The 22,482-nt window shown below is 49.5% G+C and overlaps 3 protein-coding genes across 6 annotated transcripts; 2 read left to right on the forward strand and 1 right to left on the reverse strand.

Moving 5' to 3' along the window:
- The first annotated feature begins 3,430 nt into the window (after positions 1–3,430).
- On the forward strand, positions 3,431–5,039 carry Rnase13 (ribonuclease A family member 13 (inactive)). The gene is made up of 2 exons (XM_076930492.1): positions 3,431–3,563; positions 3,800–5,039. Exon 2 carries the CDS (start codon positions 3,808–3,810, stop codon positions 4,267–4,269), a length of 462 nt encoding a protein of 153 aa, XP_076786607.1. The 5' UTR covers positions 3,431–3,563; positions 3,800–3,807; the 3' UTR covers positions 4,270–5,039.
- A 789-nt stretch (positions 5,040–5,828) lies between these two features.
- On the reverse strand, positions 5,829–8,082 carry Tppp2 (tubulin polymerization promoting protein family member 2). Its single transcript, XM_034499038.2, has 3 exons — positions 7,837–8,082; positions 7,263–7,416; positions 5,829–6,107 (listed from the first exon to the last, which is right to left on the reverse strand). The coding sequence occupies exons 1-3, from the start codon at positions 8,007–8,009 to the stop codon at positions 5,922–5,924; spliced, it is 513 nt and encodes a 170-aa protein (XP_034354929.1). The 5' UTR covers positions 8,010–8,082; the 3' UTR covers positions 5,829–5,921.
- A 4,788-nt stretch (positions 8,083–12,870) lies between these two features.
- Positions 12,871–21,645, forward strand: Ndrg2 (NDRG family member 2). Of its 4 annotated transcripts, none has more exons than XM_034497833.2 (16): positions 12,871–13,021; positions 15,314–15,394; positions 15,723–15,764; positions 16,035–16,140; positions 16,376–16,496; positions 16,791–16,853; positions 17,975–18,035; positions 18,260–18,346; positions 18,525–18,581; positions 18,740–18,843; positions 19,287–19,331; positions 19,594–19,645; positions 19,901–19,948; positions 20,174–20,209; positions 20,390–20,441; positions 20,651–21,645. In XM_034497833.2, the coding sequence occupies exons 2-16, from the start codon at positions 15,320–15,322 to the stop codon at positions 20,815–20,817; spliced, it is 1,116 nt and encodes a 371-aa protein (XP_034353724.1). In that variant the 5' UTR covers positions 12,871–13,021; positions 15,314–15,319; the 3' UTR covers positions 20,818–21,645. The 4 variants fall into 4 exon arrangements, with proteins under 4 accessions (XP_034353724.1, XP_034353725.1, XP_034353721.1 ...); XM_034497830.2 differs by lacking the exon at positions 12,871–13,021 and adding an exon at positions 13,488–13,619; XM_034497834.2 differs by lacking the exon at positions 15,723–15,764 and having other exon boundaries at positions 12,888–13,021.
- The last annotated feature ends 837 nt before the right edge of the window (positions 21,646–22,482 follow it).

The following is a 22,482-nucleotide window of genomic DNA, read 5'->3' on the forward strand; positions in this document are numbered from 1 at the left end:
AGAGGCCAGGGAGGACTGCTGCAAAACATAGTGTCTGCATGGGACAGGGCCATTGCTCTCAGGAACTCTCGGCAGCTGTGGTTGCCTACACAAAAGCAAGTCAGCCAAACTTCCATCGTGGACGGAGAAGAGAGTTACGAAGACCCATCCCTTACTGAAGAGCTACTGGCAGTTGCTGATTGTGAGGGAGAATCAGTTCTCTTTGGAGGGGTATAGTCCCTGGTAGGTTGCCCATACTCCTAATTGTCCCTACACCCTACACTCATGCATGAACGGTACTGATTGGACTCAATAATTGTTTCTGGGGGGGGGAGGGGCATGATGTTGGTATAGGAGCAAGGCAAGCACAGTCTGGGGGGAGTTGGAGGGATAGATAGGGGTAAGAATGGTCTGAATACATTGTATGAAATTGAGAGGACTGAGTTGGCCAGAACCAGGCTGACTCCATGACAGGTTGCAAACTGGCAGTTTGGGAGACTAGACTTTAGTTTCTATTTCCCAGAAATGAGAACCCAGATCCGGGAACCTGTGGTCAGCCACAGCTGCAGGCAGCCAATCCAAGGACACCTTGCCATCTGGCCTAAAGTAAGAATGGGTAGCTAAAGTGAGAAAGCAACCCCCTGGGAAGTCTCCAGAGCCCTAACCAATTGTAGAGTCAGTCAGACCCCTAGAGATAGAGCTGACCAACCAAGGTAAAAGGGCACATACCCCTCCCTAAAATTCCCCTGACAATACAAGCTGGGCCTGAGAGTCTGCAGGAGGTCTCCATTCCCAAAAGGGGAGCCCCCTGCATGCAGAAAACTCAGCTAAATAAACTCTTTGCTTTTACATACTATTTGTGTCTGGGGTCTGATTCGTCAGCAATTGTTGGACTCTAACAAAATCTTCAAAGAATAAATTAAAACATCTTTTAAAACATTGTCATAGCATAACCACTGGAAGCTTTGTGGAGATGAATCTCAGACGGAGGCTGAGTTTAGAGGAGACTCTGGGTTGGTGGCACAGGGATGTAGATTTGTCATCAGGTCTGTGTAGGGAATAAATGAGGCTCTAAAGATGACAAGTGAATTAATGTGGGACCTAGGAAAGGTGTAGCTACCCATCTGCATACCATTTGACAATTAAAACCATCTTACAGAGGATGAGACAAGAGCCAGGAAGGGAACCCTTCCCTCTGTAGCGTGCTTTAAAGTTTGGCATCTTGTGTGCACACGTGAGTGGTAAGTGGATGGAGGGGCTAGAGAGTGGGGACCTGTGGGATGGAAAAAGCCATATAAAGCTCCAATTACAGCCTGGAGAGACTAGGGGTGAAGGAGCATGACTGAAATTGGCATCCTAGACTTTGTGGGCTGACGCCCTCAAAGCACAAATTCAATCAGCCAGGCCAGGGCACTGTCCTGCAGCCTGAAGGACAGCCACTTGCCTCTGTGGGTCTGAATTTGTCATTTGTCCGAATTGTGCACAATCCTCAGGGCAGTTCCTCTAAGCAGAGACTTTAGTAATGAGACCCTTAGGACTGTCCTCATGCAAACTAGTTATGGAATAAATGGGGCAAGAGGCAAGGGAAGGCATCAGCAGCTTTCCCAGGAGAGACAGCCTGAGGGCACTGGGTGTGGGATGTAGTCCAAGATGGGAAGTTGGCAGGGGTGGAAATGCAGATACAGACACAGACAAGAGCAAGAGGCCCTGTGACCTGTTGACTGGATTATATATTGTGAGAAAAGGGTTAAACAAAACAGATTTTTTTTTTTTTTACTTTTAATGTGTACAAGGATTTTGCTGTCATGAATGTATGTATGTATGTATGTATGTATGTATATATCTCACCTGCATGCCTGGTGCCCACAGAGTCCAGAAGAGTGTATCAGATCCCCTGGAACTGGAGTTACAGGTGGTTCTGAGCCACCGTGTGAGTGCTGAGAACTGAATTGAGTTCTCTGGGTGAGGATCCTGATGACAATAATGGAGGTGGCAAAACCCAGCCACTGTTTCTTGGCTGGAACCCCGGACTGTGTGGATGGAGAAAAGGAGCTGAGCAACATGTGTTCGTTTGTATTTGCTTCCTGACTGCAGATTCAATGTGACAAGCTGCTTCAGGATCCTGCTGCCTCGACTTCCCCACCCTGATGGGCTCTCCTTGATATGTGAACCAGAATAAACCAGAATAAACTTTTCCCTTAAGTCACTCTTGTCAAAGATTTTTAGCACAGCAACAGGGAAATAAAGACAAAGACACAAGAGAATTGAGTCTGAGGAGAATAAATTTAATTTTGGGCTCTAGTTTGTGCAGCCAGAAAGAACGAGTCCAGAGGAGGCTACAAATGAAAAACCATAGAGAGAATACGAATATGTCTCTTGAGACCAACTCCTCCTTCCTGTGAGCTCCACAGTGAACCTCAGAGCACCTAGGGGTCTGCCTCCTGACTCCTGCTTCTGCTGCTGAAGGTGAAAGGTTCTCCTAAGAGCATCCCAGGGGCTGGGCAGGGTGATACATAGCTCTGTTTTTGGCACTCAAGAGGTTGAAGACAGGCTGATAAGCAAATTAAGGCCAGCCTGGCATACACAGTAAGAGCCTGTCACAAATAAAGCCCTAAAATGTGTAAATGTGGAGAATCACCACAGGGAGACAGGGCTGAAAGGCCTGTGGGGTCAAAGGTTACAGCTGGCAAGTTCCTTGAAACTAGCTTGTTGACTTTGATGAAGATCCAGATATTTGATAAAAAGCTGAGTAACTTAGCTCTTTACTCAGCAGGAAAAACTACCGGTCACCAGCCAATACCAAGAATCTGATCAGGCCAGGTGGTTCACATTCTCTCAAGAGCCAGAACCAGATTGTTGGGGCTTCAGAGGCAGCATGCAGAGATTCCTAGCAGTGCTCTGAACTGACAGGCCCTGAGTCAAGGGTGCAAGGTTTTGGCACACTCAGCTGGGCATTGGGGAGGGGGGACTGTGGGAAGTCTTAGAGGTTCTTTGTTCTCAGCCTGCCACTTTAGTGGTAGGTGCTGATGCACATGGCCCCGGGGCTTATAAGTGGGATGAGACATTGGTGAACCCTTGATCAAAGGTAAACACTTTGTTCTTCATATAAAAGATGGTTCTTTCCTTCCCACTTTGCTAAAAGCAGGACCAGTGAGCCAGAGCAAACATCAAAGAAGGCCCAGGAACTTAGGGATTTCTAGCCAGGAGGTTGGATCTAAGTGTACTGAAGATAGCAGCATGGAGACCAGACAGTGATGTCTCTTTCCTCCTACCCATCTAACCCTGTTAGCACAGTGCTCCTCAAACCCAGGGGACACACCTTCCTTCTAGAATGTCTTTATCCAGAAACCTTTTCAGTCTCAGCCCACTTCTAGGCTGTAAGTGGCCCTAGGCATCCCTACCTCCCACTACCCTCCGATGTTTTCAGTTTCTTCCTGCAGAGTTCTTAGAGACTACCAAGGCAGCCTGTTCTCCACTCCTTCTGTAACTACCAAAAGGAGTGCCAGGAAACGGAGCATTCAGAAGCATCTTTCCCCAAGGACCAGCTGGACCTCTGAATCTGCGCTGTACAGCCCAAGGACTGGGTGAGACAGAGTCTCGGTGGTGAAGCACAGGAGGAGGGTTGGCTGTAGATAGCTGGTCTGAGGGGTAGCCTTGAGCAAGTGCTTTGCCTCTTTAGAGTGTCAGAATTTGTAAGGTACTGAGCAGTTCTTAGATGTTAGGGGAGACACATAGGGAAAGCTGGAGAATACTGGAGACTCTGGGAAGGATGGACAGTCTCTTTAGCCCAATGTACCTCTAATTACTTTAACTCTGCCAGCAACAGGTATGGCACCAGACGTGGCCTGGCTCCTGGTCCTCCAGCTTGTCTTACGGCCAACTCTGGTGACAGGCATCACGACGCAGGCAGCCATCAAGAACTTCCGAACTTTACATGTTGACTACCCCATGGTTAACTATCCGAAGGGTTTCCAAGGATACTGTAATGGCCTCATTGCCTACGTGAGAGGCAAACTGCAGGACTGGTACTGCCCTAAGATCCACTATGTGGTCCATGCCCCCTTGGAAAGCATCCAGAAGTTCTGCAAATACAGCGAGAGCTTCTGTGAAAACTACAATGAGTACTGCACCCTCACTCGGAACTCCTTCCCCATCACAGTCTGCACCCTGGGCCATAAACAGGCACCAACCAGCTGTAGCTACAATAGCACCCTGACCAACCAAAGGCTGTACTTGCTCTGCTCCCGCAAGCATGATGCTGAGCCAATAGACATCATTGGCCTCTACTAGGGACTTAGTTCCCAAACCAGTCCTACCTACTACAGGCTTTCTACATGCCACACCAAGGCCCATTCCCAAACTCTGAGTCTGTCTGCAAGTCTTCCTCCCTGACATCTGAAGCAGAGCCCCGCCCTCCTTCAGGCTCTTTTGCCTTGTCATCACCCCCACCATGAGCCTTCCTCTCCCAGCAACAGTAAAACCCACCCAAGAAGCAGACTGTGTCCAGCTGGCAGTGCTTGTGTATCTGCTGGGCCAGATCCCGACTCCTGGAGGGAGGCCCAGGCCCCAGCTCACACCATGGCAACAGGCACCCAGCTTCAGTATCTCTCCCTAGGCCTGTTTTTAGTGTCAGTCAGTCCTCCACCCCCACCACACCTCCTGCAACCCCAAGTTCTCTTCTAATTCCTGCCACGCTCCGGCAATCAGAACCTCCCTATGACCCTCTGGCCTATTTGCCTCCCTTCCTGAGAGCCCACAGTAATCTGTGATTTCCCCTTTCCCTTCATATAACCCATCCTTCCCCACCTCCTCCCACCATGGAGTCTAGTGCTGTTTTCCCAGACTCTCCCAACCACTGTTAGCCATGCTGTCTGCCTGTTTCCCACCACTGTCTTCTATCCCTCTCTCACCTTGGCCCACCAGAATTTCAGATTATCTTTCCTGTCCTACTCAAGGTCCCTCAGTCCCCCTGTCTCCCCTTATCTCTGTTTCACTCAGGTGGCAAGGGGAAGAGGCAGTCCCAACCCCCATCATGTAAAGTGTCAAAACCTCTGGAGGAGACTGGGCAGGAGGCCCATGAGTTCCTTTCTAGATTGACTTCTTGTGAATCTGTAATCATTTTAAAATAAAAAGTTAAAAACATTCAAACTCGATTATGATTGAATTCCCTCCCCTGCTTTGGGTGTCCTGATGATCACCCCCCTTGACCCTCTTGCTCTGTAGGCATGAGAATGGAGGTGAGGTGGGTGACCGACTTTAATGGCAGCACCTGAGAGGCAGAGGCAGGCAGATCTCTGGGAATTCAAGGCCAGCCTGATCTAGAGTTCCAGGCCAGCCAGGACTGCACAGTGAAACCTCTGTCTCGAAAAGCAACCAACCAGAAAGATTCTATCTTTCCCCAGCCTGAAAACAAATCTGTGGTTTGTAGTAGGTGTCAGGCTCCCTTCCTAGCTTCTATTTATCTCCCAACAAAACTTGGATTCTAACAGATGGAGGAAGTTGGGAGACACATTCATTCAAGATCATAAATGATTATGGGGGTCATGGAATGTCAAGTCAAGAACTGTGACTCCCTTTGGGGAGATAGAAAGGAAGGAACCACTCCTGTGTGAACACAGTAAGTAAATAGTTTTTTCTTCTGCATCTGATTTAACTCTTATCTCCAAATGTATTCTCCAGTCCTGGTCTCAGGAACAGTTGCCACGGAGACTAGGACCCTATGGCTGGTATGCATGAGGCTTAGCAGGGTAAAGGGTCCATGACTGAAACCCTGGCTCCTTGGGCTTTCTCTTCTCCCTTTATCTGTGGGCCAATCCGTGCCTCCTACTCACGAGATGGAACTCACTAGCTGCTGCACACACATTGTTTATTAGTTCCTAGATTTTTTTTCCTAGTGTTAAAAACACAGGATCAGGAAACTAGCAGGCGAAGATGGCTCCTCTCTACTGACTTTTCTTGTCATAGGTGCCAGCTCCCTTGTAGCCACTCACGTAGCCTGAGTTGTCAGTGGTCTCTTCCCGTCCTTCGATACCTTTTCCCTTGCCACTCTCATCAAAGCGCTCCTTGTGGGTTCCGGTGTACTTACTGGTGTCGGTCAACCGGTCTACTCCACCCACGGTGGTCGCTTTCTGCAAGCCAGAGGGTGAGTTTGAAGCCCTCCTTCCCTGGCCCTCACAGCCCTTCCCCACAGATGGTCTTAGAGCCTTAGAACACATGCTGAGAGGGCTTCTTGTTCTGCCTCTGGCACTGTGCTGCTTGCTGAGGCCCAGACACAGCTGTGGAAAAGGATGGTGCAGTTTCCCGTATCCAGAAAAATTATTTCTGATCAGGATACTGGCAGAGGACTTCGGTCCCAAGTCACATCCACAATGTGCAGAGCTGAGAACACTGTTTCTACAGAGGACACAGTTTAGGAAGGAGAGGGGTGAGAGGCAGGAAGTCTGAGATTAAACCTTAATATATGTAGGAGGAGGACTAGTGAAACAGGCACTAAGTCCTCCAATGTTAGTGTCTAAAGACACAGAAGGCTGAGGTGTCTGGGCCATGGGATCTGAGAACGAGTAGAAATTCTACTAGTGAAACAGCTCTTCTGCTGGAGAGATGGCTCAGTGGTTAAGTGCATTGACTGCTCTTCCAGAGGTTCTGAGTTCAAGTCCCAGCAACCACATGGTGGTTCACAACCATCTGTAATGGGATCGGATGCCCTCTTCTGGTGTGTTTGAAGACAGTGACAGTGTATTCATATAAATTCAAAACAAAACAAAACAAAACAACAAGAACAAAAATACTAAAGAAACAGCCATTCTGTGGCTAAGGAGGTAGCTGGGAGCTCCACTGCCCTGGAAGCAAACATCTCTCTCCAGGCCACAAATGTGTCATCTCTAGAACAACTACAAGGGCTCTAAAGCAGGACAGGCAGTGTACCACAGGCTATCTACTCTGTCTCTTGAGTTGCACTGCCAACAAGATTTGGGGCATAGAAGCAGAGAGTGGACTAGAGCAGAGGAGTCTAGGGAAGTAGTAGGGTTCTGGGCTTGGGATGAACATTATCACTGAAGTCAGGGTGGTGGCTGGCACACACCTAGAATCCCAGCACTTGGGAGGCAGAAACATAAAGACTTCAGTTCAAAACCAGCCTGAGTCAGACAACCAGTTCCAGGCTAGTCTAAGAGAGTAAGGGCCTGCTAGATAGAAATACAGACAGACAGGAAGAAAAGACGGAAGGACAAACATCAAAAGGAAGAAAGGAAAAGACCAGACAAAAGGTCATTACTACTACTCACCGTAGCACCAGTGGTGGCAGGGTCCTTGCCTTCCATGAGTTTAAAAACATCTTCCAAAGCCTCGTTTGGGTTCTTCCCCTTGAAGCGCTTTTGGCCCAGCTCCTTCATCGCCTCTTGAAACTGTTGAAAGTTGATGGTTCTGGCATTCTTGGCCCTGGCCCGTCAGACAGAAATCCAGTAACTGTGGAGTATGAAGTCATCACCTCCCAACATCTACCTTTTTCTTAGTCGGGAATGCCTATTTTATCCTGCCAGTGAGTGTTGAGAATAGGGACTGGGACAGTTCCCAGCAGATGCTCCTTATAAATCTTCCATCTTAAGAACTATGCCAGGCGGTACCAGGCTGGTGGTGCACATCTTTAGTACCTGAACTCAGGAGACAGAGGCAGGTGGATCTCTGTGAGTTCTAGGTCAGCCTGGTCTACAGAGAGAGTTTCAGGATAGCCAAGGCTACACAGAGAAACACTGTCTCAACAAAACAAACAAACAACGAAAAAAAAAAACAAAACAAAACAAAACAGATTCGCTGTGACCGATTACCTTCTCACTTCAGCCCCCACCTCTGGCCCCTTACTTCACTTTGCTGAACACAATGTCCACATCTGTGGAGGTCACTGCCTTGCCATCCATGATGCCACAGTCTTTACAGAGTTTGGAGAAGTTCTTGTTGGTAATTTCATTGCCACTGCTGGATGATTCTCCAAAGACAGCAAATCGATGGAATGTTTTTTCTGCTTCTGAGGCCATGGTCAATTGTGTGTGTGTGTGGGGGGGTGGGAGTGGATGGGGTGAGGGAGGGGTGGGGAAGGGGTAGTAGGGGCTGGGGCTGGGGAGTGAGGGAGAATGAGGTGAAGGAAGGGTAAGGAGCATGGTAAGTCACAGCAGCACCAGGGACAACTGCTCTCTTCCCTGTTGCTCTCCTGTCTCCCCCACCTTTCCACCCCAGAGCTTCAGCTCTAGCACCGGCCTTCCCTTCCAGCACTGTGTCAAGCTTAAACTCCTATGCAGTAGGAATCCCCCTTACCCACCGCTTTCATATACCTGGGAGCCCAGACGGTGTCTGTGCCTATGTATACAAGTGTGTGCAGCTATGTGGGAGTCAGATGACTGGGGAGAAGGTGTGGCAACAGGGAGACAAAAATGGGTGAAGAAAGCAGAAAAGAAACACTGTGATGTCACAGTATTACATGACATCACTCCTGGCTCTGGCTCGGCCTCTCTACTGTCTTCCTTCCAGCAGCAGCAGCAGCAGCAGAGATCCATCAAGTTCTCATCTCTGGGGAGTAATCCAGCCACAACATTGAAATCAGCAAGAACTTCAAGCTGTGTAAAGACTGTGGAATCATGGATAGCAAGACATGACCTTTGAGTTGAGTAAGCTGCTAGTCTGGTGGCATCTTTAGATGATCAAAGCCACGACCCCATCACTTCCAGTCTAGTGGCATCTTCAGATATCAAATCCCTGTCCCCCATCACTTCATCCCAGTCTGCCAATCTTATGGTTTCTGGCCTCGTTATGACCTCGAATGGTAGAGCTCACCTGGCCTCTAAATCTCATTCCTGAAGTCTCATTTTTACCTTCACCAAACCTCACCATGACTCTCCCAAATCCTTCTTAATGCTACCATGTTGGGAGGGAGAATTTTAGTGTGTACATTTTGGGGAGACCCAACCACTGAAGCGTTTGGAATTGAGGAGGACAGGCTGGCTTGAGTCGGACATTGCCCTCCTGTCTGATCTCCCAGCTCAGGTGTACTGACCACCAGACGGAGAAATCCCTCTGACTGTGGAAAAACAGCCGCAGCAGGGGATTTTAAAGAGTGTCTACTGTTGACTCAAGAGGGAAAAGGCAGAAGACCTGCAGTGTAGCAGATCCATATAAAGTAGAGTGAAATGTGTCAGAATAAGTCTCAAACTTTGAAAATCCCCAGGAGATGATTCTGAGCAGTTCCAAGTGTCCCTTAATGGTTTCTTTCTGGACAAAAGTCTTCTATGAGAGATGAGCTTCAAGGATCAACAATGGAGATTGGTTACCTTCTAGTCTTAGCTATCTAATCAGGTCCTAATTCCTATAAACAGTGTACAGTTTTGTGAATACACTCCTGCTGGGTGGTGATGGCGCACACCTTGACTCCCCAGGGCTTAGGAGGCAGAGGCAGGTAGATCTCTGAGTTCAAGACCAGCCTGGTTTATAGACTTGAGTTTCAAGATGGTCAGGGCTACATAGAGAAGCCCTGTCTTCAAAAACCAACAACAGCTGGGCAATGGTGGCACACGCCTTTAATCCCAGCACTTGGAAGGCAGAGGCAGGTGGATTTCTGAGTTTGAGGCCAGCCTGGTCTACAGAGTGAGTTCCAGGACAGCCAGGGCTACACAGAGAAACCCTGTCTCTAAAAAACAAAACAAAACAAAAAAACAAACAAAAAATAAAATAAAATATTCAAACAACAATAAAACCCAAACAAACAAACAAACAACAAAAACTCTTTTCATCCCTATTCTTGCATCACATCTCTACGATTATCTGAGGCTTCTGAACTGCTGTTTTTCTAGGTTCAGTTCTTTCTGCCTTTCTATTCCACACACCAGCTCTGTTAACCTTTCCCCATTAGTGTAATGCTCCCCGACCAAGATTTTCTATCCTCTATTCCTGCTGGAGAACAGATTATGGTACTTGACTACAGTGACACATACCTGCAATCACGGAACTCTGTGGAGGTCAAGGCAGGAAGATGAGGAGTTCAAGGCCAACCTTAAATACACGGCCAGTTTGAGGAATACCTGATATCCTGTCTCACTGAACCACTATGCTATGACTCAAGAATAGTTGGAGCCGGGCAGTGGTGGCACAGGCCTTTAATCCCAGCACTTGGGAGGAAGAGGCAGGTGGATTTCTGAATTCGTGGCCAGCCTGGTCTACAGAGTGAGTTCCCAGGACAGTCAGGGCTATACAGAGAAACCCTGTCTCAAAAAACAAAACAAAACAAAACAAAACGAAACGAAATGAATAGCTGGAACTGGAGAGATGGTTCTGTGGTTAAGAATACATAATGCTCTCGAAGAGGACCTGCATCGGCTGACAGCTGCCAGTGATTCCAGGTCCGGAGAGATCTGATGTCTCTGCCTTCGTGGGCGTGTCTCTCACATGCATAGCCTCACACTCATACATAGAAATAAAACATTTTTTCAAAAAAATATAATCTGTGGTTCTTACTGCCTAATCTTTTTACCTAGCATTCAAGGACACAAGTTGGATCCAGCCTATCTCACCAAGTGTCACCTGCCTCTCACTAACATTTTTCTTAGCTGGGGCCCTAATGGCATAATAGTTGTACATTCAAAAGGTTACCTGGCAGAAATAGCATGGACCCTGGAGGGGACTGGATCTGATAGGGTCACATCCTAGGCGTGCGATCAGCTGGTGGCCACGGGCAGGTCGTTGATGTTCCCAGACTTCAGTTTCCACATATAGTTAGGGACAATGATATGAATTTGGGGGTCACACATACTTCCTACTCTTCAATTCTTCCCAGCTCTACAGTTCTGTTTATACTTTCTTCTTCGCTCTCTGCCGAGATGAAATGCCCCTTCTCTCCCATTCAAATAGTCCACTTCTCATCTGGGCGGTTCACCCAGGAAGCAAAGCTCCTTTTCTCTGAATTATAGAAACATATGGCTCTTAGCCGGTGGTCTCTAGCCTCCGGGGGTGGGGCTTCAGAAGTATTGCTAAGGGGCCCTGAAGTCCTTTGGTAAAAGAAGATTGAGTGTGAGCACTAAATAATATGCTTTGCAAATGAGTATGCGGTGGCTACAGCACTGTAAACACTACTTCTTAAGTATTTCTGAATTTCCAATTTGTGCTTTCTTCATCAGGGGTTATTAAAATCATCTTGGGAAAATTAGCTCTTCTCTCCCACTGGAGAGCGGTGGAGCCTGCTACAAGACTTGCTCTCTATACACTGATCTTTTAGGTTATTTTCCCTAGCCTTTTCTATATTTATATGCTTCTTCAATCCCTGGATCACAAGACTGACCAAAACATACCACTTCTTTGAATTTCATCCATCCAGTGGTTTGTATGCTGAATGTGTTTGAAACTGTCACTTAGCTAAAAGCATAGTTTGAAACTGCTTTTGACTCAGAGAAATTAGGTTAGATATTGTCCATGTTGGGGCACTTGTACTCAGGTAAGTCTTGAACCTGTCCAGACAGTGAAAAACAAGAGGCAGAGCCAGTGTGTGTGTGTGTGTGTGTGTGTGTGTGTGTGTGTGTCCCTGTCCTTAGGAGCTATCTAGAGACCCCCTAGGTCTAGGAAGTAAACAGATCTCAGTGGAAATTTCCCACTTCCAGCCCTCCCCAAGCCCCTGTGTCTGCCCCTTATCAGGTTCCCCCTGAGTCATTCTGACCCAGAGACGAATTTAGATGCTGGAACCTTCCAGTCCCTCCCTCCCCCCTCTAAGTATGTCTACTTTAGACACGTGAAAGAAGCCCGCAGGCTGAAGTGTTCAGTCCAGGTTCTCTGGCTGTCTGTCTGTCTGTCCACAAGCCACAGGGGCTGTCAGAGCTTTCTTGTCGTACCCATCTGTAGCTCTGCTTAAATTCCAGCAAACTTCTCATCCAGGAGAGCGTTAAACCTGCATGCACCCAGGGGCTAGGCAGGAAGCTAGAATGCCAGGGGTCTGTGCCAGTTTCTAGGGCAATTCTTATGAAGGGAGCAGGGGAAAGGAACAGAGGAAAACTCGGGGCTCTGTCTGGGAGATATAAGAAGCTCTTTAGGTTTTTTTTTTTTTTTTTTTTTTTTTTTTTTTTTTTTTTTAGCTGCGTTGAGCCTACCCAGGTCTCCTCCTCCTCCTCCCTCTTGGCCTCTCCTTTCCAACAGACCTGCCAAGTGGGGATGAAAGGGGCATTGATGTTCCTTGGGGAAGGGGGTTGTGGGTGGTGAGGGTAGTTCCCAGGCAGGGGGAGGGCAATCTGGGGGTCTCGAGGGGGAGCAGTCTGCTCTGGTGTTGCAGTTGGCAGCCCCGGTTCCATTGGACATTGTTTTCAACTGGCCTGGTGCCCAGCCCCCTAAATGGCAAGTCTGGAACTAGGCTGAAGGGGGATGGGGCAGGATTGATTCTGGGAGCAGGGGTGCGAGAACAAGGGCATGTGGGGAAATACCATCTGGTTGCTTAACACAACTTTCAAACCCTATAGCCCATCAACCAGTCCAATTCAGCAAGCCTTCTTTACAGAGCACTGGGAGGACGTGTCTCAGATGTGAATCTTGTGGAAGTCTAGGATAGGATGGTAAACCCACCAGGCACCGAGGATCGGCCCTGGAGACAGCAGCTCAGGAGGCATCGGCCTCAGGGCACTACCACTCAGCTTTTCAGAGCTGATCTCGCCCTCCTTTTCGGGGTTGGACTAGGAGGGGTTAGCGCCTCAGCCACAGGGTCTCTTGGGTCTCAGCCCAGGACATTGAGTCCTCCTCAAACCCTTTACTCCACCCTTGCAGAGTTAGCTCCGCCTCCGCGCCTGTTTACACAAGAGTCAGAGCCCTTGGGGGGTCCCCAGCCCCTCCTCTTCCCCCCCTCCGCCTCCTCGTTGGGGCCTTGACCCGGGAGTCGCTGTTGGCCATCATCTTTCCCCTCCTTCGTTCATCATCTATTTATAGCGGCCCCCAGCATTTCCCGGCCCCCCCCACCCCCAATCCCCTGCTTGTTGTCCAACTTCTCACGGAGCAGCCGGAGAGCAAGCGGCGGGACGCGGCTGAGGAGGTACCAGCACCCCAATTGTTCGGAATTCCTGCTCCCTTGACACCCGTCCCCAGACACGCTGGCACCACTACCCCTACCTGCCTCGAGACCGGGTCTGAGCGGTGGCCCTCGCCCACCTCCCCCTTCTTTGACCTAGCTCTCTGCTTCCGGGCAGGCGGAACTGAATAGTGGGACGTGGGCACCTTGGGTTGGCCTCCCCACTCTATCCGTCGCCGCCACTCAATCTGGGGGGCTAGGAAGAGAGCCAAAAGTGAGCCTGGCAGTCAGGTTATAGTAGGGGGCGCCGTTGAGGTGGACGCGGGGATCATTTGGAGGCTTAAGGGGTCCCCACGCACGCCCCACTTCACGCGGCTTGGGGTTGTGGGGAGCACTCGGAGAGCCTATGAACATCACCTCTGTGTGCTCCCAAACCGCACCCTTTCGCCCCTCCCCTGGTAGCCCCGGCGAGTTACAGGGCGTGTTTATGGGGGGAGTCGGGGCGGATCTACAGGGAGCTAGCCCGGGGGAGGGCCCAGGGCGGGTCTGTGGGGAGCCAGAGCTAGGGCGGACCTAAGTCAAAGGCAAGTGAAGGTGGTTGTGACCGCGGAGGCTGCAGCAGGTAGGGGGAGGGGCAAACGCGCCTCTGGGCTGGGAAGGCGCGGGCTAGGAGGGTGGGCATCGTGGTTCTGGTCCCTGGGCTGCAGTTCGGGGGAAGGGGCTGGCTAAGCGAGGTGCTCCGCTGCTACGCACAAAGGCGGAGGCGCTGCAAAGTGCAGGGCGTGTTTGGGACGCTCTTGAGATGATGTACAGGGTCCTGGGCGCTTCGCGTCCGCTGTGAGAGGGTGTTGGTCCGGTCGAGGACCGGCAGCTAGGGACTCATAGGTTCAGGTTTCGTATTCTGGGAGCGGCAGTCAAGTCCTACCCATCTTTTCCCGGCTGGCACATGCTGGCTGGCAGTCCGGGGAAGTGCAGAGGTTACGGGGCCGCCCTATTCCCCCTCTCCTTTCTTCACCCGACCTACAGTTAGACTGGGTGGATGGGAGAGATGAAGGCTTGAAGCTTGTTTGTTTTTAAATGGTGGAGGAAGAGATCATGCTGTACTACCTACATATCAACCGAGAACTGTCAAAACTGAGTAGTAACTAACCGGACAAGGTCACACATAGTAGTGGCAGGTTTTGACACAGTCATGCTCTATCGAAGTGTCAATTCTTTCTCTTCATACCCTACCCAGCCTGGACCTGCTTGTGTTGCCCCGCAGGCCCCTCCAGCTTGTATTGATCAGAACCGAGAGAGGACGCGTTCTCTGGACTCAGGGGAGATTAGGAAGGGTTAGTGACCCTGGAATTCTGGGTCTTGGCTGTGGCCGTATGTCCCTAAAACACCCAAGTCCGTCTCCCATGTCATTCACCTTGTTCCTGTGTTTTATCAGACCCCAGAGTCAGGACTAAGAACCCTGACCTCCACTCTTACCGTACCCAACCAATAGGAGGTTAGTAAATTGACCCCACCCAGACCATGCTACTGGCTTTTTTTCCTTCTCTTTTCTTTCAAGTCTGCACAAGTGCTCTGCTCTCTAGACTTACTGGTGTTGATGTACACTCATTTGTGTACTTGGGAGAGAGAGTCTTGAGTCGACAGAGAGAGGGAGACCTTGGTTGGATTGGGTATCTAGGTCCCTCTGTTGAGTACTTGCAGGTGGTCATTGCCTCAGTCCTTTTAGCCCCTCAAGATGCTGACATTGGGGCTTTAGTTGAAGGTCATAGTCAATTGTGAACTCTTGGTACCCTAACTCTTGATACACTAAGAGTGTACCCAAGTCAGAGAGCTACGGCAGGGAGTCCCCTAAATTTAGCTTAAGAAACTGGAGCCACATTGCTTCCCCACCCTGGTGTCTCCCTCTAGGATGGGAGAGAGAGGAGCGTCCTGAGGTTCGAGTGTTGGGGTTGAGGGGCAGCCATGAGGCTGGCGGTCTGAAGAGATGTGCTGTCCTGTTTGGTATTACCCTGGAAGTGGGGTGGGGGAGCCAGAAAAGCTCCCTGTGTATCTTGGAGTTTTCAGCTCTGAGGTCTCTTTGCACTTTGCAGGGCTGGGAGCACAGAGGCTGAGCTAGCTCCCTCCCCAGCTTACTGATTTGTTTTGTTGTTTTAGAGACAAGGTTTGTTTGTGTAGCCCTGGCTGTCCTAGAACTCTCTCCTTAGACCAGGCTAGCCTAGAACTCAGAGATCCACCTGCCTCTGCCTCCCTGGTGCTGGGATCAAAGGTGTACGCCACCACTGCCTTGGCTGGTTTACTGTTTTCTTATCCTGCCAGGCCACCATGGCAGAGCTTCAGGAGGTGCAGATAACTGAGGAGAAGCCACTGTTGCCAGGACAAACGCCTGAGACTGCCAAGGTTTATAGAGACTCTCTGACTTCCCTGCCTTAGTCCCATGCCCTGAAGATTCCCCCTTGCCTCTCTGCCTCCCCAGGCCCATGGCTCTCATTCTAATGCACACCCCTTCTCTACCCATCTCCTCCCATCTCTTATCCTTGACACTGTAAAAGGGAGCCCAGACCTCGTCTCGTCACCTCACTAACCTTCATCCTCTCCTGTCTCGTTTTTTTTTGTCACTCTTTCTGTATTTGGTGTCTGTTGGTCTCTCTTTACCTACCTCTGTATGTCCGTCTCCCCATTTGCTGTGTGTCTCTGTCCGTGTGTATGTCTGTGTGTGTCTCTCCAGGAGGCCGAGTTAGCTGCCCGCATCCTCCTGGACCAGGGACAGGTAACTGTGGGGTACTGTGCCGGGGTGGGAGGAGTAGATCTTCTGTCCCCCAGTTGGCCCTCTGCACTTCCCCCCCCCTTTTCTTCAAGTTTCTCCTCTCTTCCCTTCTTTTTTTTCTGTTTGAGTTCCTTAATCTTTCATGATTTTTCTACCCTCAGATCCAATTCCACTGTCATCTTTCCTTAAAAACCCATTGATCCTGTTCACTTTTCAACCCTTTGGAAAACTTTCAGTATATTTCCTCCCTGATGGTAAGTTTTTTTCTTACAGACTCACTCCGTGGAGACACCTTATGGCTCAGTCACTTTTACCGTGTATGGCACCCCCAAACCCAAACGCCCAGCAATATTTACCTACCATGATGTAGGCCTCAACTGTAAGACCATTTCTTTTCCTACCTCTTTGTGGGGAGAGACGGGGAGGGGAAACCCCAATGTGTGTGTGTGTGGGGGGGGGAGCATAGTCAGTATGGTCAGATAGGGAGCCCAGTGGCATACCAGAGAGAGAGTCTCCTCTAGTGTAAACAGCATCAAAGCAAGAGGGTGGGTTCTGACACAGGATGCTCTTTCCTTCTGATTTTGTTGTTGTTGGGGAATGTGGGTTCTCTTTAGATAAATCTTGCTTCCAGCCACTGTTTCAGTTCGGGGATATGCAAGAAATCATACAGAACTTTGTGCGAGTTCATGTGGATGCCCCTGGAATGGAAGAGGGGGCGCCTGTGTTTCCTCTGGGGTAAGATTAGTTCCTTACTAAGCAGGTGTCTCCCTCCCTCTCCCTCTCCTTCTCCCTCTTCCTCCGTCTCTTACTTCTTTTCTCCCTCCTTCCCTCCGTGTGTGTGTGTGTGTGTGTGTGTGTGTGTATGTATGTATGTATGTTGATATGTGTGGGAGAGCAAGGTACCAGAGCAGTGTACCAGAGAGGATGAAAGTGAAGGAGACATAGAAGACTCTGGCAGAGGATGCAGAGGTTACTCCAGGAAGAGGTATATAGGTACAGATTGGTAACTAACATGTTTCTCTTTTCCAGGTACCAGTACCCATCTCTGGACCAGCTTGCAGACATGATTCCTTGCATCCTGCAGTACTTAAAGTGAGAGGCTTCAGGAGGCCTTCAAACTTTTCTTTTCAGTATAAGAAAGCCTCTAGAATTCTGTCCCCATGGTTTTTGGGCTAATTTTCATCTCAGTCTATCTTCCTCTTCCATGGATTTTCACCTTGATTGATAGGATGGGCAGTGGGCTTGGGTTATTGCCTGGAACTATCAGAGTAGTCTTACTACTGACCGGGAGAAAGAGAAGGGGTTTGTCCCTGGCCCTGTCTCGGGCTTAGGAGAAGCTTCTCTGATCTGGAAGTTGGGCAAGAGGAGGTACAGGTGACCTCATCCCTGAGGAACTAGATAGACCTGTCTTGGTCCCCACTCCTGTCTCCCATGATCACATTTGGTACACTGGGAGACAGGTGTGTAAGACAGTGGGAGAAGGAACACAAGCCGCACAAGGGCCTCTGGCATGAGGAGGGAAATGCTGAAAAATGGTGTTTTCTCTTTCTCAGCTTTATTTATTTTTAATGTCTGGGAGTGTTTGCTGCATGCATGTATGGACACCACACATATGTCTGGGCATTGCAACCTCTGGAACTTGAATAATAGATGGTTAAGAGCCATCAAGGAGGTGCTGGGAACCTGACCTGGGTCCTCTGCAAAAGAAGCAAGTGCTCTTGACTGCTGAGCCATCTTGCCAGCCCCTGATTCCTGGGATCTTTTTTTGGTTTAGCTTTTCCTGGGCGCCATGGCTCTCAGCAACTCTGGTTTACTTCCTTTCCTGCCTCCTCAATTCTCCCAAATGACTAACACCACACCTGTTTCATATTTTGCTTTAAGAAGGTCCATAATTCCAGTTCCTCTTTAGCGCCAGGGCTCAGAACAAGTTAAACTCGTTTCAGAGAGTCAAGAATTGATAAGCTGTGTGTGTAGGAAGAGACGTTTTTTCAAGACACTAGTTCTCCAAGAGGAAGCTGAGGATAAATGTCTATCCTCATCTACACCAAGTATCAGGCATTCTTGGTGCCTTTTTACATCCCCAAAGGAAAGTCCTTTGCTGTCCTCTTCTGTGAGGAGGAATGACCTCAGGAAGGATGATGAGTTTGAAGAGACTGGGCTGTGACAGAGTTTTGGCTGCGAGAGCCCGTGACACACACATTTACCTCTTACAGTTTCTCTACAATAATTGGAGTTGGTGTTGGAGCTGGAGCCTACATTCTGTCACGATATGCTGTAAGAAGTAAAACCTGCTAGACTAGGGGGTGGCGGGTCCCCCATATTAGATAATATTGCAGGAATGGTCCACATTCCTGTCATTTCAGGATTTTGGAAGGAACTAGGGAGCAGGGTAGAAAGTAGGCCATATAGGAATCTGGGGGGGGGGGAGATAGGTGGGGCTCAGTGAGGCGGGGACAAAGAGAGTGACCGTTTCTGATCTCCTTTTTGTTGTTCCTTAGCTGAACCACCCGGACACAGTTGAAGGTCTTGTTCTCATCAACATTGATCCCAATGCCAAGGGCTGGATGGATTGGGCAGCCCACAAGGTTTGGAGGGCCTTGTGTGCTGACATCTAGGGTGGGGAGTCTCCTTGGATGACACTACCAGTGTGACTGAATAGATTTGGACCTTCAAAGAGGGCATAATGGGGCACAAAAATAAAATGTGTTGCTTTGCTTGGGTCTTTCTCCACAATATCCTGAACTTGTTCACCTGTCCTCGTAGTTAACTGGCCTCACGTCTTCCATTCCGGAGATGATTCTTGGACATCTTTTCAGCCAGGTAAGTGGTTGTGAGAGGCGGAAGAAGTGGGAGTGACCAGCAGGGAGTTGAATGCTTTGGGGTGACTTCCTTAGTTGGCACAGGATCTGAAGTGTTAGGTCATTTCCATCATTTTCAGCTTCTTTTTTCAACCCTGATTCATCTCTTCCATGCCTTAGGAAGAGCTTTCTGGAAATTCTGAATTGATACAAAAGTATAGAAACATCATTACACACGCGCCCAACCTGGAGAACATTGAACTGTACTGGAACAGCTACAACAAGTGAGTAGGCTGTGTGCACATGAGGAAACGGAAGCAGAGAGAGGGTCGTGAGCAGTGTGCATCACAGGCAGGGTTTGCTTGCACAGCTTCAGGACAGGAGTCAGGGCATCTCTCATTCTTGGGCCCTTCTTCTCCCTTAGCTGCCTCTGACCAGAGATCTAGGGCACAGGTGGTTTCAGGTGGTGTGCTCTTGGCCTGTGCCTGCCATTGTTTATGGTATCCCCGCCATCCGTTTTAACTGCTGTGGCGATCAAACCTACTGCCTTATAGATGTTCACTAAGCAGGTACTCCACCACCGAGTTGTAACCCCAGCCCTTGGCATTTCCTTTTAATCCCCAATAGCTGACTATAAATAAGGAAGATAGCTTCCTATGGAGGAGGTAGCTTATCTAGGTAGACAGCCATGCCTGTCAAAAACAACTTCTCTTTGAACCCTCTGCAGCCGCCGAGACCTGAACTTTGAGCGAGGTGGTGAGACGACCCTCAAGTAAGATGCTGGTAGATGAGGCTTTGTCCTGTCTCTGCCCTGCCCCTTGGTACCAACATCCCTTAACCTTTGTAGGGAAGTTACCAATCTCCTTTATTCTATTCTGTGTAACAAATTGTCTCCTTTGGGGCTTCCCTCTCTGACCTTCCTGCTGAGTCAGCAGGAGAAAGGCAACTGCACACACTTGTTTAGCTACTTTTATGGGAAGTGTGGGTGAGAGAGTACAAGGCTCACTGTCTTCTCCCTGACCCCGTGCCTCTAGGTGCCCTGTGATGCTGGTGGTTGGAGACCAAGCACCTCATGAAGATGCCGTGGTCAGTAATGGCTTTCGGGGTAGTGAGGGAATGTTGGGGGTCTTGCCAACACTGGGTCCACCCAAGCAGTGGATCTTGCCAAGCAGCAAACTTGAAAACTCTGGGACAGGGGAAACAACTCTAGGGCCTTAGGAATTTGGCTTCTATTAAGATTTAATTGGGTAGGGCCTGACAAGGAGAGGGAAAGATCAGGGGCACTTGGGGGGGGGGGGGGGGGCGGGAGACCTGATTCATTCAACCTCCTACTTATTCCAGGTGGAATGTAACTCAAAACTGGACCCCACACAGACCTCATTCCTCAAGGTTAGCAGGCCTCCTCCAAGCCTCACTTGCTTCCCGCCCCCCAGTCCAGGAGCATACATATTTTAAATTCCAGCGTCTAAGCCTTGTGGGTTCATTATGGGTCAAGGGAGAGAAGGGCAAAGGGGCTGAGTGAGGAACCTGGGAGGAGAAAGTCCCCTTCCCTTGTCATGGAGCGTCTGATATCTCCATGTATCCTTCTTCTCTGGGTGTTTCCTTCCTGAGCAGATGGCCGACTCTGGAGGTCAGCCGCAGCTGACTCAGGTGGGTGCCCTGCCGATCTTGGGATGCAGAATTGGGATGGGCTATTAGGGTCGTTGGGCTGTGCCCTTTGCCACTGTTGAGACTTTCATGATGTTCAACCACTTCTCTCTCTCTCTCTCTCTCTCTCTCTCTCTCTCTCTCTCTCTCTCTCTCTTCTCTTTCCTTGTAATGTGCCCACAGCCAGGCAAGCTGACAGAGGCTTTCAAGTACTTCCTGCAAGGCATGGGCTACAGTGAGTACTGGGACAGAGGGTATTAAAAAGGGAAAGGCTGAGGACTGCAGGGGTAGACCTGTTGTAGGCTAACTCTTGGACTCGCCGTCTTACAAGGCAAGCTTGCTGATTCTCTGGCCACAGCTCTCGTCTTCACCTAGGCCCCACTAGAAGTTACCGGTTGTCTTCCCACTCCCTCTGATGGCTTGCTTATCATTATGTGTCTACAGTGGCTTCATCCTGCATGACTCGCCTCTCTCGGTCTCGGACTGCATCTCTGACCAGTGCAGCATCCATCGATGGCAGTCGGTCCCGATCCCGCACTCTGTCGCAGAGTAGCGAGTCTGGGACACTCCCTTCTGGACCCCCAGGGCACACCATGGAAGTCTCCTGTTGAATGACCCTCATTGCCTTGGTGTGGAACCCAGCCCTCACCTCCTGCAGCACTAACTTCAGAGGTGTTATCAGGGCATTGGGCCAGAGTAAGCAAGGAAAATGGGCAGTTGTGCAGGGAGATGGCCTTGATCTTTGATTGCTACCCTAACCTTGACCTTTAACTTGTGATATCCTCTAGCTCCTAGGTGAGGTGTCCTAATATCTCTTAGAGATCCAGGCCCCCTAAACTATCCCCTCTCCCATTTTGGTGTTGAGAAGGCTTGTATGTTCTCTCCCTGACCTAGGTTCTCTAGATGAGGAACAATAAGCTGGTTTGGCTGTCATGGGGCCCCCATCACTCCCCCCTTTAGTTCATATTTGCAAGGGTAGGAGAGAGAGTGTGTGTGTAGGGTTGGTGGTGGGAGATGGGGAGCTTCATTCTCCAAAGCTGACAGTGGTTTTGCCTTGATGCTTTAGGCCTCTGAAGGCAGTGGTCCTAAATGAATGTCTATCAGGGGAAGGTTTGCTGGTGGGTCAGTCAGTGATCCTTAACATGATAGAAGTATCCAGCCTGTAAAATGAAAGTCAGAATGGGAGATGGTGACCGGTGAAGAACAGTGGTAAACACATTGAGGCTGGGGCAGTAGGGAGGCCTGGGTCCTTTGGCTGCACTAACTTGGATAGCTGTCAGTGTGCACCTAAAGTGGGACTAGGGGAAAGAGCTTAGGTCCGACTGCTTGGGGTTTGGCATCAGGGCTACCCCAGGCTCTGACTATACTGTTATGTGTAGAGCGTGACCTCCTGTCTCACACAACTTCTGCTGTGGCAATAAACTATAGAGGAAACCGAACATTGTTGTTAATCTGGATCTAAATGTGCCTGTGCCCTGCCCCCTTTCTTACCCTTTCCTTGCTCCTCTTAAAACATGATGACCTGGGATGGCTTGCGGGGTATAAAAGCTGCACAGAGTGTGACCATGGGAGCTGAGAAAGTGGTGTCGTTCTTTTTATGAATAGCATTTTTAAGCTTGGGGAGGAGGAGCTGTTGTAGATCTTAGAAGACTTCCTTATCATTTATGGGTCATTGAGAAAGACTGTAGGATTTCAGAGATGTCATCCATATCGTGCCCTTTAAGAAAACTGACTGAGGGGCTGGAGAGATGGCTCAGTGGTTAAGAGCACTGGCTGCTCTTCTAGATGTCCTGAGTTCAATTCCCAGCAACCTCACATCCATCTGTAATGGGATCTGATGCCCTCTTCTGGTGTGTCTGAAGACAGCTACAATGTACTTATATACATAAAATAAATAAATAACTCTTGAAAGAAAGAAAGCTGACTAAGCTGGGTGGTGGTGGCGGCGGCGGCGGCGGCTGCGGCGGCGGCGGTGGTGGTGGTAGTGGCGGCGGCGGTGGCGGTTAATTCTAGCACCTGGGTTAATTCAGCACAGAGGCAGAAGGATTTCTGAGTTCGAGACCAATTTAATTTAAAAGATGGCTCAATTGTTACTTCCAGAGGGCCTGGTTTCAATTCCCAGCACCCACATAGCAGCTCACAATCATCCATAACTCTAGTTCCAGGGGGTCCATGTCTTTTTCTAGATCCAGAGTGCACTAGGCATGGATGTGGTTCACAGACAACCATGCAGACAAAGCATACATATACATAAACTAAAATTAAAAAAAAAAAGA

This window comes from Arvicanthis niloticus, chromosome 3 (assembly GCF_011762505.2).
Source record: "Arvicanthis niloticus isolate mArvNil1 chromosome 3, mArvNil1.pat.X, whole genome shotgun sequence".
Classification (NCBI taxonomy): Eukaryota; Metazoa; Chordata; class Mammalia; order Rodentia; family Muridae; genus Arvicanthis; species Arvicanthis niloticus.